Genomic DNA, 13,277 nt, shown 5'->3' on the forward strand with positions numbered 1-13,277 from the left:
GCATATGTAGCCCATTGACTCACTCATGTCAATATGCACATACAAGTAGTCCTCAATTTATGACCATAATTGAGCTCAAAATTTATGCTGTAAAGTGAGACATTTGTTATGTGAGTTTTGCCCCATTTTATGACCTTTCTTGCCACGGTTGCTAAACAAATCACTGCAATTGTTAACTTAGTAACACAGTTGTTAAAAGAATCTGGCTTCCCCATTGACTCTGCTTGTCAGAAGATCGCAAAAGATGATCACGTGACCCCAGGACACTGCAACTGTCATAAATACAAGTCAGTTGCCAACCATCCAAATGTTGACCATGAAGATGCTGCAATGATCATAAGTCTAAAAATGGTCATAATTTTTTAAGTGCCATAGTAACGTCAAATAGTCACTAAATCAATTGTTGTAAGTCAAGGACTGCCTATAATATATGAAGATGTGCTAGAAAATATTAATGAAAACAGATGAATTGATCCTTGGCTGAGGACAGGATGAACTGATATCAATTTTTATCTGGAAATACAATAAAGAAACATTGCTCCTGAAAGATAAAGTTGTGTGAAACACACTGGATTTTATTTTAGTAAATATTTCTGACTCATATTCCTCTGAAATTCATCATTCTTTCATTACTGGTTCTTTTTTAAGTGTCCCTTGTTTTTTGTAGAGAAAATAAGATTGGAAAAAGTCTTTCATAGGAATCTATATAGTGAAAAAGTGGGGAGGTGTGTGTGAATTAGAATCTACTGATTTTTTTAAACTATCTTGATGATGTTTTGGCTTTTGTCAGCATTCAGCATCATCTATTTGGGACTTCCTAGTTTGTTGATATTGTTGGAAGAAATGTCCATCTGGGTTCAGTTCCAAGTGGGGAGAAAGACACTGAAAACATGGAAGCTATTTGGTTTAATGGTAGACAGGACCACATGGTTTGAGGCAAAATGAGCATATGTGAGAGAAGGAGATAGAGGACAGAGAGAGAGGGGGGGAGAGGGAGAGAGAGAGAGAGAGAGAGAGAGAGAATTTATACCCTCTCTTGGATATAAGCCTTGGAGCTTCCTGTTCCTGTGTAAGAAATGTATGGTGATTGGTTGTCAGATTCCCATGGGGCCATGCAGAGGTAACTTTGTAGGTTGTCTTACGTCCTAGGCTTGGTTGAATCTTGCTGAGTGATGCAATCTCTCCAGGTGCCATGTGGTGAGTTCTGTTGCAGGATGGATAGAGGGCTAATCCTATCATATCCTGAGGGCCATGTCTTAATCCCATCATCCTGGAGCTGAAGGGGGGGCAGGGAGCTACTTTGTCTTTAAAACATTTCTCCTTTTCTCATCCAGGCAAATATAATATTCTGCCTTTTAAATATTTCCTAAAATATTTCATTCTTCTAGGAGAGGGGTGGGTGCTAACTTTCTTCAATGTCATAATTAGAACAGGATTTTTTTTCTCATTTGAAAGACAAAATGTACAGTAGGAACAAATTTTGTAATGCCATCAAGATTTATTATGTTATTTTATGGACTATAACTTAATAGGCTCATAGGAACAAAGGTATTTCTAACTCCTAATAATCTATTACTTGTTAAATTTTAATTCATGAGATTTTTTTGCTCTTATTTCTATGATAGATAAACCTGGTAAATATAATGGAGAAGATACATACTGAAATTACTATTTAGCTACTGACAGAAAGAAACTATTTAGAGTTCTCAAAGTAAGTATCTTGTTTTGATGGTACCATGATAAATTCAGCTAAATGGCCTCTATGGGGAAGGCACTGAAAAACCAAAAAATCTGCTCAAAAACCACTTGGAGTAATTCTCACACAGGGTGCTAGTATAGTACCTGTGGTGTTTCTTTGAATTATGCCAGTGGAAGGGGAGCGCCACCTAGTGCCAGGCTGGTGCTCTCTCCTCTCCACTTTTTAACGACATTTGGTCTCCATTCTTCTGGAAGCGGTAGAAACATATTCAGGAAATTAGGAAAGAGGCAGATTTCATACCTGATAATTGCAGTGACTGGATAGTATGAAACCATCATGTTGTATTTTGATGCAATAGCACAATTCTTCTGGAACTATAGGAATCCTGCTAACTAACTTCCACCCAAAGGTGGATTTGCTCGAACTGTATTCCCTAAACCAATTTTTCTCAAACTGAGTATCTTCTAAATTTCAGTTCTGTAAATTTGCAGGCAGGCCCATATTGGTCAGAGAATTGGAGAAGGCTGGCTAATGACAGCTAATTATTCATCTTTATAACAGAAACTCTGTACTCATTCTTTACATTTTATTTTTATTTTTTTCTTCCCTGTAAAGTTTCCTTACCCAAATTGGCTATTATGATTTCCCCCAATTTGTACTATAAATCATCTCCCTGCACAAACTAATTAAAACTTTTCTGTCTGCCAGTTAAGCACACAACTGTATCTGATGACTAACAGAGACTTTGTTTTAAAGAGGCACTTCATGAAAGGGAACTGAAAAAAATGGTTTTGGAAACTCTAAACAGATTTGTGAGTGCAGCTGTTAACACATTCAGCTCCCTGTCACAGACAATACATGCATGCACATACTCTAGTCCCCATACTGACAGGATGGTGAGAAAATAAAGCACATGTTTTTTAAAAAAAAACAATGTTAACATTTCTGGAAGTGAACAAGCAGACTGTTAAGTGTAAGGATTACTGGGTACGCATCAGAAGACCCAAGGAAAATGTTGATGACCACTAAAGTACATGCAAGGATCTTTTATCTGCCCAGCATTTTTCATTGGGACTATCACTGTCTGTTGTTTTTCCCCAGATTTATTTAGAGATGGGAAGAGAACTATTAAGAGAGATAAGAGAATATATCTCATAATGCAGCGGTCACCAACTGGTGGTCCATGAACCACTGGTTGTCCACGAGAAAATTTTGGTGGTCCACAGAAAAATTATTTGCATTTTTTATATTGCACTAAATCAGGGGTCCTCAAACTACAGCTCCTGGGCCGGATACATGCAATGAATGTTTGTGTTGCTGCAGAGAGTCTCCCCCTTTGGGGTCTTTTTGTGTTGGGCAGAGGGGGGCAGACATTCCAACTTGGGGTCTGCTTCAGCCTCCTGGTGTGGGGCTTTGGGCGAAGGCTGGAAGGAAGCGCCACTGGTGGCAAAGAGCCAGAGGACCTTGTTCTGACTGACCATCTCAGCCCGCTGAGCCTCCAGGCACCGGTACCTGGCCTTGCACTCCCGCAGGTGTTCCCTCTGCTTGGAAAGCCTATGATCATAGCCCTCAGTGAGGTGCTTCTGCTGAGCCTCCTTCTCAGTCAGATCCAATTTGAACTGAGTTGTTTTGCCAACTCTTTCTCATGATAACTGCTTAGCTCCAACAACTGCTTCCTGTTGGGACCCTAAGGAGCCCGGGCGGGCAGGCAAGGAGTGGCTGGGAGAGGAGGAGTGAATAGAGGCCGGCAAGGCACCCCTCGACGTGAGTGACATCGAGTTGGCCATGCCCACGCAGTCACATGACCACCCAGCCATGCCCACCCAGCCAATCATTAGGCAGATTATATTAGTGGTCCGTGGGATTTAAAATTATGAATTTAGTGGTCCCTGAGGTCCAAAAGGTTGGTGACCCCTGTGATAATGGACACCTATGAAGCTGACCCTGGCTGATTTGGTCAGAGTTGTATGTGATTATTAAAGACAAGTTAAAAGTAAGTTTGTTTGTTTGTTTGTTTGTTGTTTGTTTATTTTACATATCTGGTAATAAACTTCCCCTTTGGAGATACCATGTTTTCTCATGGGATATGTACTACTTATATATATTTTAAGGACTGCAATGCAACTCTCTCCTGTATCTGATCACATCAATCTGCTTCCTGTTAAATTTTGCTGTGAACAACATAATTTTTATTGCTCACTATATTGCAAGCTGTTCAGAGATGGTTTAGAATCAGACAGATCTTGATTTAAAATACACAATTCTTATCAACAGTTCCATGAACAGCAAAATCCAAAATACATTGAAAATTATAGGTCATCTACCTATTGCTTAACATTACATTATTTAATTTGTTACAGTATGAGGACAACTTTAGAATAGTTAAAAAAACATAACTGCAATGAAATACGATGGTTTAGAAAGTAGTTTAAAAAGTTTACCCTGACCATTTTATCAAGTGCTTCAGAACAAGTTTACTTATCACTCGCCATTAACATTGTTGTCTGTTTTGTGCCTTTGAGTCAGTTTTGACTCTGGATGACTGCCTAGACCAGAGGTGTCAAACCCAATTTCACATCAGGGTTGTGCTTGACCTCAGGGGGCTGGAGTGGGTGTGGCCAGCTTGACGTCACTCATGCCGGGGTGCCTGTGGTGGCCTGAGTGCTCTGCCAGCGAAAACGGGCTCCTAGTCTCTGTTTTCGGCTGGAACGGCCTCCTGCAACCCTCTGCCAGTGAAAATGGAGCTTAGGAGGGCTGCATGCGAGCTCTTTCCAGGGTGGCCCCGAGGGCAGGATCTAAGTACCCCACAGGTCGGATCTGCCCCCCGGGGCTTTGAGTTTGACATCCCTGGCCTAGATTTTCTCTGCAGTTTTCTTGATAGAATTTTTCAGAAATGGTTTACCATTGCCTTCTTCCTAGGGATGAGAGTGAGTGACTGGCCCTAGGTCACCTAGCTGGCTTTGTGCCGAAGGCAGGAGTAGAACTCACAGTCTCTCTGTTTCTAGCCTGATGCCTTTACTACAGCAAAGTACAAAAGCTTAAATGTATCTTTTAGTAATTGAAATTGTTTCACTTACACTCTTACTCTATTTTCTTATTTCATGTATACGTTTGGTTTTGTTTTTAACTATAGCATATACAGAAACTTACAAAAATCTTACTGAGTGAGTTTCAGGATGCAGAAATTAAGGCAAGATTATTTTACTCCTTGAACATTATTTTTTTTCTAAGATTCTCTGATCTTGATGGATTGGATGTGGTATGTCCTCTCATTTCACCATAGTTATAGCTGGACATTTTGGAAGCTGAAGAGATGAATTCATTAAAAGTAAAACCTGTTATTTTCCAAATTATAGTTACGCCAAAAAGAATTGACCTGCCTCCAATAATGAGCCATATAATGTAGGAAAGATTGCATTTGCTAGTCTAAGCCCTTTTAAAGGAATTATTATGACAACTCCTTACTGAGGATGTTCTCCTGAATGGTCTTTGTAGTCACCAGCACAGTTGCTCCAAGTTCAGTTGCTGGCAGTGGAAATGAGGAGTTGCATTTTTCATCATGGGGAGACAAGGAAATCATTTCAACCTCCTGACTTCTTGTGAAAGCAACACAGGGCATATTCTCCTTTAAGACATCATCCTGGGCGATCATAGTAACACCATTTAAATGTGGGCATCGAAGCTGTCCAAGTTCATTGTCTCCTGGTTCGCAGTCATGGTTTGTTTGAGCTTCATTGGTCAAAAAACAAGTGCACTTGCCGTTTTCTAATAATAATGAAAAATATAATAATAAAGAAAAGAAAAATTAAAATTTTCTGGAAAATTGAAATTCTTAAAAAAAAAAAAAAAACCTGAAGGAATAATCATGATAGGACAAGAACAGCTATGCAAATAAGCTTAATACCAAAACTAACATATTTCAAATGATAACAAATGCAGATTTATGTAACATATTTTAGAATTTAAAATATTATTTTATTGGCCAAGTATGATTGGACACACAAGGAATTTGTCTCCAGTGTATAATCTCTCAGTGTATATACAAAAAACAAAGTGATAAATCATAACTCATAAATCATAAGATACAATCATAAATGATAAAATACAAACAACAATCATAAGATACTAATAGGAGAAATTAATAGGAAAGATGAGAAGGATAATAATACATCCCTACTATATGGATAAATATCCTTAGACAGTGCTGTGGGAATTAGGTGTTTAGCAGAGTGATGACATGGGGCGTGGGGGGGGGAATTGTCTTTGTGTCTAGTTGTTTTGGCATGCAATGCTCTATAACAATGTCCTGAGGGGAGGAGTTGAAACAGTTTATGTCCAGGATGTGAGGGGTCTGTAGATATATTCTCAGTCCTCCTTCTGACCCGTGTAGTATACAGGTCCTCAATGGAAGGCAGGCTGGTTGCTTCTTTTTTTTTCTGCAGTCAACTATCTGTTGAAGTCTGTACCTGTCCTGTTTGGTTGCTGTACCAAAGCAGACAGTTATAGATGTACAAATGACAAGATTCAATAATTCCTTTCTGGAACTGTATCAGCAGCTCAAAGATTAAAGATGAAACTGTTGATCACCTTATTGCTGGCCATAGTAAAATTGCCTAATGTGTTAGAATTGTTATTGGAATTCATGTAAGTTATATGCTTGAAAAACATAGAAAATGAATTGGAAATCTTACTGTATGGTAGTGATGAACATATTATTGCTAAGATCTATGAAACATTACTGAAATTAAATTTGGAAAATGAATATGTAAAGCATTGTATGACTCAGTGGGCAAGGAATTTTGGATATAATGTTATGCTTGTACAATATGGATGAAAGTTTTAAAATGTATGTTAAATTACAATTTAAAAGAAAATTTCTATAAGATGATGTATCACTGTTTTTAATAATCAGACAAGTTATCCAGAATGTTTAAAGGTATTTTAAATGAATGTTGGAAATGGAAATGTAAAGAAGGACCTTTTATCATTTATGATGGACAAGTGTTAAAGCAAAGAAATATTGGAGTAGGATTCATATTCTAATACAAAAAATTCTTAAAGTGAACATAAAGATAAAACCAGATTTTTTTTCTTTTGTGTTTAATGTAAAAAGACTTGGGGGAAAATTTGGAACTTTGATGTTATATATGTTAATAGTAGCAAGATTACTATGCACAAAAATGGAAGGACATTTTGATCCCCACAATGGACGAATGGCAAGATAATTTGTTGTAGATCAGTACGGATTTTTAATTCCCACTGTTTAATTATGATATTGTTATGATCCCTGTGGCAGTAACTAGAATATCCCCAATATGACTATTAAACAAGAATGCAGGGGAAAAGAGTAGATTCTGTGAAAAAAGGCATATAATCTTAGTTCGGTACTTGAACATTTATGCAAGGACATACTGAGAAGTTGCAGTTGGCTCCAAATCCCCAGAAGGGGACTAAGGAAGGAAAGTGATGGAGATTGCATTGTGAAATGTGACACAAACTTTGCCCTTTATATATTTGTGTGCAGTATCAATATAAGTATGAAATGGTGGAGGTGCTTCATGATGCCATGACACATATTTCATCATATTAATGTGGGTGGATTAGGAAAAGAAGCTTGCATGGTGAATCTCAACAGTCTACTTAAAACAAAATTCTTGTAAACTTGAAATTCACCAGCATCCCCAAAGTAGGATTTCTCTGTATTCCTTTTTTACATGCTCATTTAGAACATGTAAAAAGCGAGAGGAAAAAATAGTCATTTGGTTCACACATTGCTCAGTTGCGTCTAAGACTAGAATAGATCAACCTTTCCCAACATGGTGTATTTAAACTGTGACAGGCTGCAGTTTCTATAATCCAACCAATCTTGAGTACACTGTAGCTGGTTGGAAAGAGTTAGGCTAAATGAAATCAATTGGATTAAAACCCATTATCTCAAGTGTTGTTAATATGTACCTTGAGAATTCTCCTTTCCAGTTTTTCTTCTTCTCTTCCGTCTTTGTTTCAGGATAACAAGCCATAACATTGCCATGATGATTACTAGACATACAAAAGCACAGAAACCAAATATTAAAGCTGAACAATTTTGGTTTCCAGCATGAACTTGCACTGGTTGGGTTGTAAGGGAGGTTGTTCCAAATACAGTAGCTGTGGAGAGAAACAACAATTCTAAGTGGGTCGTCTTAACAGAGATGTTTCTTCTTTCGAAGTGAAGGGAAGGGTTCAAATTTGGTTCGTGGCATACCAAATTCAGTAAAAAGAACAATGAAGTAAGAATTGTGCTACTGGTTCAATTGTGCTACCAAAACAGAATAAAAATGTTTCATATCTCCCCTCTGTTAAAGCATGGCAGCATTGGAAATTATAATCATGTGACCATGGCAACATGGTGGTGTAGCAGTGCAGAAGCACTGAAGGAGACACAACTTTGTCAAATATCCATCCCATTGGGACTGACAAGTCCCTGATTTTGGATACATTTTTTAAGTTAGCCCTTTTGAGATACATTGAATTAAATATTATTGCCTTGTGATGCACCGTTTTCTCCAAATCGAAAATTACAAACAGACAAACAGGAGAGTTTTAGTAGTGTATAAATCAGGAAGAGAAGATGCAGAAAGACAAATTGGTGGTGGTTTACTTCCAGATAGAAATAAACTTAACAGCAAAAGTGAACAGGGCTAGTGATTCACCCAAGAAAACCTATTTTAGTTAATATATCATGCTGTGGATTAGCATTTCACCTGCTTCAGAGAAGGTAATTCACAATCTGTTTTTGATTTACTTAAATATACAATAGATTACAATAAATAATAAGCAAGTTCACCATTTTAAGATTAAATATGTGAGTAGCTGCAAAGAGCCATCCAGTATAGTTGCAGCTAGCAAATCTTACAATTGTACTCATAATGTTTTGAGCTCAGGCTGTGACTCCTCAAATTTGCTATGTCTAGGAAGTAAAAGACTGAAAATAAATACCCAAATAGTTAAATACAATAATTTCCTTGATAGGACAACTATTAATTTTCTACTTATACAGGAAATATGTCCTGGTGAAAAGCAAAACCTTTGTTTTAGAACACTTTATTCTGAGCTCTTCTATCTGGCAGAAATCAACCAATGCACTCAGAAAACTTAAATGGAGCTTCAGTTACACCTTCATGGACACTACCTTGATATTTTTTATCCACACACTGCCTATCCCATCTGAAGGACGAGACTCCAAAAGCTTGGAATTTAATCCTTGGAAATAAATGTGAAAGACTAAGCGTACCGACTGCAAAATATCTCAATTACGCATTCTCACCCTCTGCATCTCACTGTTTGAGAGTTGCATTACAACCTTCATACCAGTTCATATGGGAAGAAACAAAACATTCTACCAGATAATCCTGATCCATCCATATGGCTAGATGTTCTATATCTGGAAGGCACCAAGACAAAGAAGCCTGATCTAAATCATGAAGTAAGGCTTTGTTTTGTTCCAGATTTAAGACTGTTTGTAAACTCTGTGATTAGTGTATGATACAATGTGTTGAGTGAACCTGACTAACTTACTGAACCACAGTACAAGTGACTTGGGCTATAAAGCTTCTATGTTTTAAGATTTTAATTGGAAGCAATGGGTTTCGGATGAAGAATGAGATGCTAGAAATGGGAAAAAGAAAGAAAAGGAGCATTTTGTTTCAAAGAGACTAAAAAGGGCTATGTATAGAATATATGTACAAAAAATTCTGAATCAGAAGACAGTTAAAATAGATATATTTGCATATTTTCTTCCTCTTTATTGAAGAGAAGAGGAAAGAACCAAAAGGATGCTAAACTTCTGCTCTGTTAGTATCAGCTGCTTATTAAAATTTCGCTTGAGCCTTCATTACAAATACTTGCATACATATCTTCACTAATGAAGGAGGGGTAAACTAACTTTGCTAAAAATGAAAGAGGAAGTTGTCACTTTGATTAATTTTGCACTAAACTGACTGCTTTGATTAAAGAAAAAAACACAATTACTTTTGTTTCTATTTGGAAACTACTTCTGGACTTGTGCTTGAGGTAGGCAAAAAATGAAACTTTGATTTTGAGTTTTACCGATTAGTAGATAGGTTTGCTGTTACAGAAATGGCTAGTTTATACTATTATGTAAAAGTTAAAAAGTTGAAGTTTGATGTTATTATCATATTCTACTGCACCAAAGGATGTCAGAAGTCAATGCCTTTTCTTTCTTTTTTCCCTTTTTCCCACACTTTCCCTTCTCTTTTCCCTCCTCTATCTTTCCTACTACTTTCTTTTGTATTTTTGTATTTTATATTATAACTTAATAATAAAAATACTGTAAATATATAAAAAAAGAAAAAAAATACTTGCATACATATCTTCAGTAATGAAAGAGGGGTAAATTAACTTTGCTAAAAATGAAAGAGGAAGTCAAAATTTACCTTGATGAATTTTGCACCACCCCAAATTATTTTCTGCAGTCCCAGACAGTGACCATAAACCAAACGTCTAAAAGAAAAGGCTATAAATGTAGCAGGGTAAGAGGGAAACACATGTTTGCCCTTTTATGTATAGTTAGAAATTGAAGGAAACCCACACATTATAGAAGGGAAGCAGATTTTAAACAAATCTGAAAGGGGATTTGCACTATTTGCATCTATTCTAATAAAACAGCAAGCAGATACTGCAGACTTGAAGTCTACCCGGCATTGCTTATAGATTCTTTTACTGGAGTTACATAACATGTTTAAGCCTAATCCCGGGTTAACAAAAAACAATTTCTCCATTAATTTTTGCATTCCCCCACAAGATAAACCATGTTGTGATTTCATACTATGGCCTAATTCACACAAAACACTAGGACTGAGTTTTCCACAACCTGCTGATTCTGATTCACAACTGCACAATTCTAATCTACCTTTGTTAGGCTTGTGGTGTGAAGCCAATATAAGTCTCAAGTAGTGTGAAGGAACCGCTAAGCTAAGAAGTCTCTGAGTCCCAAATGCATCCACTAATAATTCTGACTCTGGCAGAACTTTCTCTATTAACTGTTTCCATTTCATGGGGGATGCTAAAGAGTAGGTTCCGCCATGACATGATTATACTTTTCTTGAAATGCTGGAAAGGAATGAGCATGTAAAGGAATGAGTTCCTGTAAAATCCCATCTGAAGACTCCTCTAAAAATTCTCTTCAGTGTAGCCTTCCATCCTCCCTCACAGAGGAGTCTGCTCTAAAGCAAGATAGACCAGCCAGCTCACTATTATCTTTACCACAGTCTGGTTTTATTTTTTTCTAACATCGGTCAAGGAAGGCTTGTTTTTGCTGCTGGCATTAGATTATAGGAGGTATCTTTGGCAACCCTACCTTGAGGTATCAGTGCCTGGGGCCATGACAGGATGCCGAGTAACCAATATGCCAAACGATGATGATTTTTGTGCTCATCAGGTTCTTACTCCAACTGATATTATTTCTTAGATTTTTGAACTCACAAAATCATTCTCATCATTACCATCCATATATCAGTCAAAAATATTATCAATGCTTCAGTGCCTTTGGGTCCTACTTAAAGCGGGGGAGGGGGAACACACAAAAAAGAACTGAGGTGGTAACTTCCTAGGAGGCTAAAAAAATCAATGAAGTAGGGCTTCCAGTAAAGCAATATTTAGGATCGGTCATGTACACATTCATTAAATATCTTTTGGGAAAGTAACTATAATATTTTTTAATTTCCACTTATATTCTTTATTGAAGAGGAAGATGCCTTTAAAAAAGCACATGTCATTAACTCATTCAGTTTACATAAGAGTTGAAAGAAACATACATCTATTTATTGCAATTTTGAACTCTTTAGCAATGCATGGTGCTGGCCTGAGAAACTCCATAGCACATAATTCCTTCAGACAGTCCATGTTCAGGAGATATATATAATATGTGTGTGTGTGTGTGTGTGTGTGTGTGTGTGTGTGTGTGTGTGTGTGTGTTATACATACAATGCACATAATGTCAACTTAAAACCCATGCACATCTAACCTTATTGTTCTCATGGATTTTGAAAAATAATCTTGGGCTATAGGTCTCCTTCACTTGATTGTTTTATTAGAAGAGGTGGGACCTTTTCTATGAAATAACTTCTCCTCAGAGATGTGCAAAGCACAAGTGCTGATAGGTTTTAGGCATATTTCAAAAATCCATCTCCTTTTGTTATCCTTCCCCAGCCTTTCTACTGTTTAACTTTTTATGGATTGTTTTACCCTGGCATTTTAAAATCCATTTTTAATTCCTTTTAAAATTAGATAGATAGATAGATAGATAGATAGATAGATAGATAGATAGATAGATAGATTCAGTGTTTGTGAACTAATAAGCTCAATCGCTCAAATACATATCTATTTTGCAAATGAATTAATAATTAGACTAATAAGATGAGAATTGCCTTCTCAAGCACAGAACAGAGCTCCTCGCATAAAAAGACAATTTAACATGCATTGTTCTTTACTCCTGGATTCTCTTCTGGCTTTTAGAATACATTTCCAGCCTAATTCCAGACCCTATTTCCACCCCACCCTTTTATGCCTGGGATTTTATATTTTCCTTACTTGTCTCTTTCCTGGATCCTCTTTGCATGTGTCTACAGCTATAGCATTGTTTGATCAGCCGGTCATAGCAGAAGCTGGGATGATGGCAGGTTGTGTTGAGATGATCCATCAGAGACCTGGATGAGAACAGGCAGTATCGTAACTGTTTCTGTTCTTCATTACAATTGAGTGTCAAAAGGAAGAGAGACAGTCAAAGTTTAACCAGAGAAGAGATTATTCAAATCTGGCCTCAATGAGAAATCAGTGAACTGTGAAACTCAGTAGTTTTTTTTAGTGCTAACTACTACCATTTTCATTAATGTCATGTATATCTCAGAACTCTGCTCTAAGCAGATCATTTTATGTGGTGTCCCCAAGATATCACAGGAAGCAGTAGAAACATCTGAATAATCTGGGAAGAGTAGCAGTGTTCCTACTGCCTCACTAAAATTCCTGTTTAATTTTTGGATGGTCCAAGAATGATATGGTTTTTCCCACAGAGTGTATGTAGTCCATTGTATAAAGATGGGAAACAAACAAGTAGAAATGGCTACAATCTCCCTTTTGAATAAATAGGTTCAAGTTAAGAGACAAAATATTCTGCTGGGTGTGTTTTTCAGAATACTACCTAATAACAGCCCAGCTTTGGTTGCTTGCTGTTCCAGTTTATGAAGCCAATATGATTGGCTACCATCCATCTTCTCTCTGGCCATCCTTTAATCTATGCAACACAGTACTGTTAATTGTATTTTCCTACTGTACATTATTTCTTTATTATAGCTTCATCTATGTACATAATTTTACAGCTAACGACAGATCTCTAATGTATTTCAAAAGAGGCCAAAATAATCGAAGAGAGAAAAGAGAGAAATGGCACAGAAATGGAGGGAAAGTGTGCAATTATTTCAATTATATGTAGCTTTTATTACAAGAGTGGATGCCAAGGCAGTGCTTTGGCCTGGGCCATCTTAATGATTGCTATTATTGAGGCGATGCTTTTAACTATGGA

At 37.0% G+C, this 13,277-nt stretch overlaps 1 protein-coding gene across 1 annotated transcript; it reads right to left on the reverse strand.

Annotated features, from left to right (window-relative positions):
• Window positions 1-3,758: 3,758 nt before the first annotated feature.
• Window positions 3,759-12,413, reverse strand: TNFRSF13C (TNF receptor superfamily member 13C). Its single transcript, XM_087873373.1, has 3 exons — window positions 12,290-12,413; window positions 7,655-7,846; window positions 3,759-5,464 (listed from the first exon to the last, which is right to left on the reverse strand). Exons 1-3 carry the CDS (start codon window positions 12,396-12,398, stop codon window positions 5,148-5,150), a joined length of 618 nt encoding a protein of 205 aa, XP_087729499.1. The 5' UTR covers window positions 12,399-12,413; the 3' UTR covers window positions 3,759-5,147.
• Between the last annotated feature and the right edge of the window lie 864 nt (window positions 12,414-13,277).

Source organism: Pantherophis guttatus, chromosome 7 (assembly GCF_059756535.1).
Source record: "Pantherophis guttatus breed Tessera chromosome 7, ASM5975653v1, whole genome shotgun sequence".
Lineage (NCBI taxonomy): Eukaryota > Metazoa > Chordata > Lepidosauria > Squamata > Colubridae > Pantherophis > Pantherophis guttatus.

Excerpts from the sequence above, each read along its gene's own strand:
- TNFRSF13C (XM_087873373.1), bottom strand. The coding sequence starts at position 12,398 with ATGGATCATCTCAACACAACCTGCCATCATCCCAGCTTCTGCTATGAC. Across the intron at positions 7,847-12,289 it reads AGGATCCAGGAAAGAGACAA|CTACTGTATTTGGAACAACC; the intron begins GTAAGGAAAATA and ends TTCTCTCCACAG. Across the intron at positions 5,465-7,654 it reads TGGAAAGGAGAATTCTCAAG|AAAACGGCAAGTGCACTTGT; the intron begins GTACATATTAAC and ends CATTATTATTAG.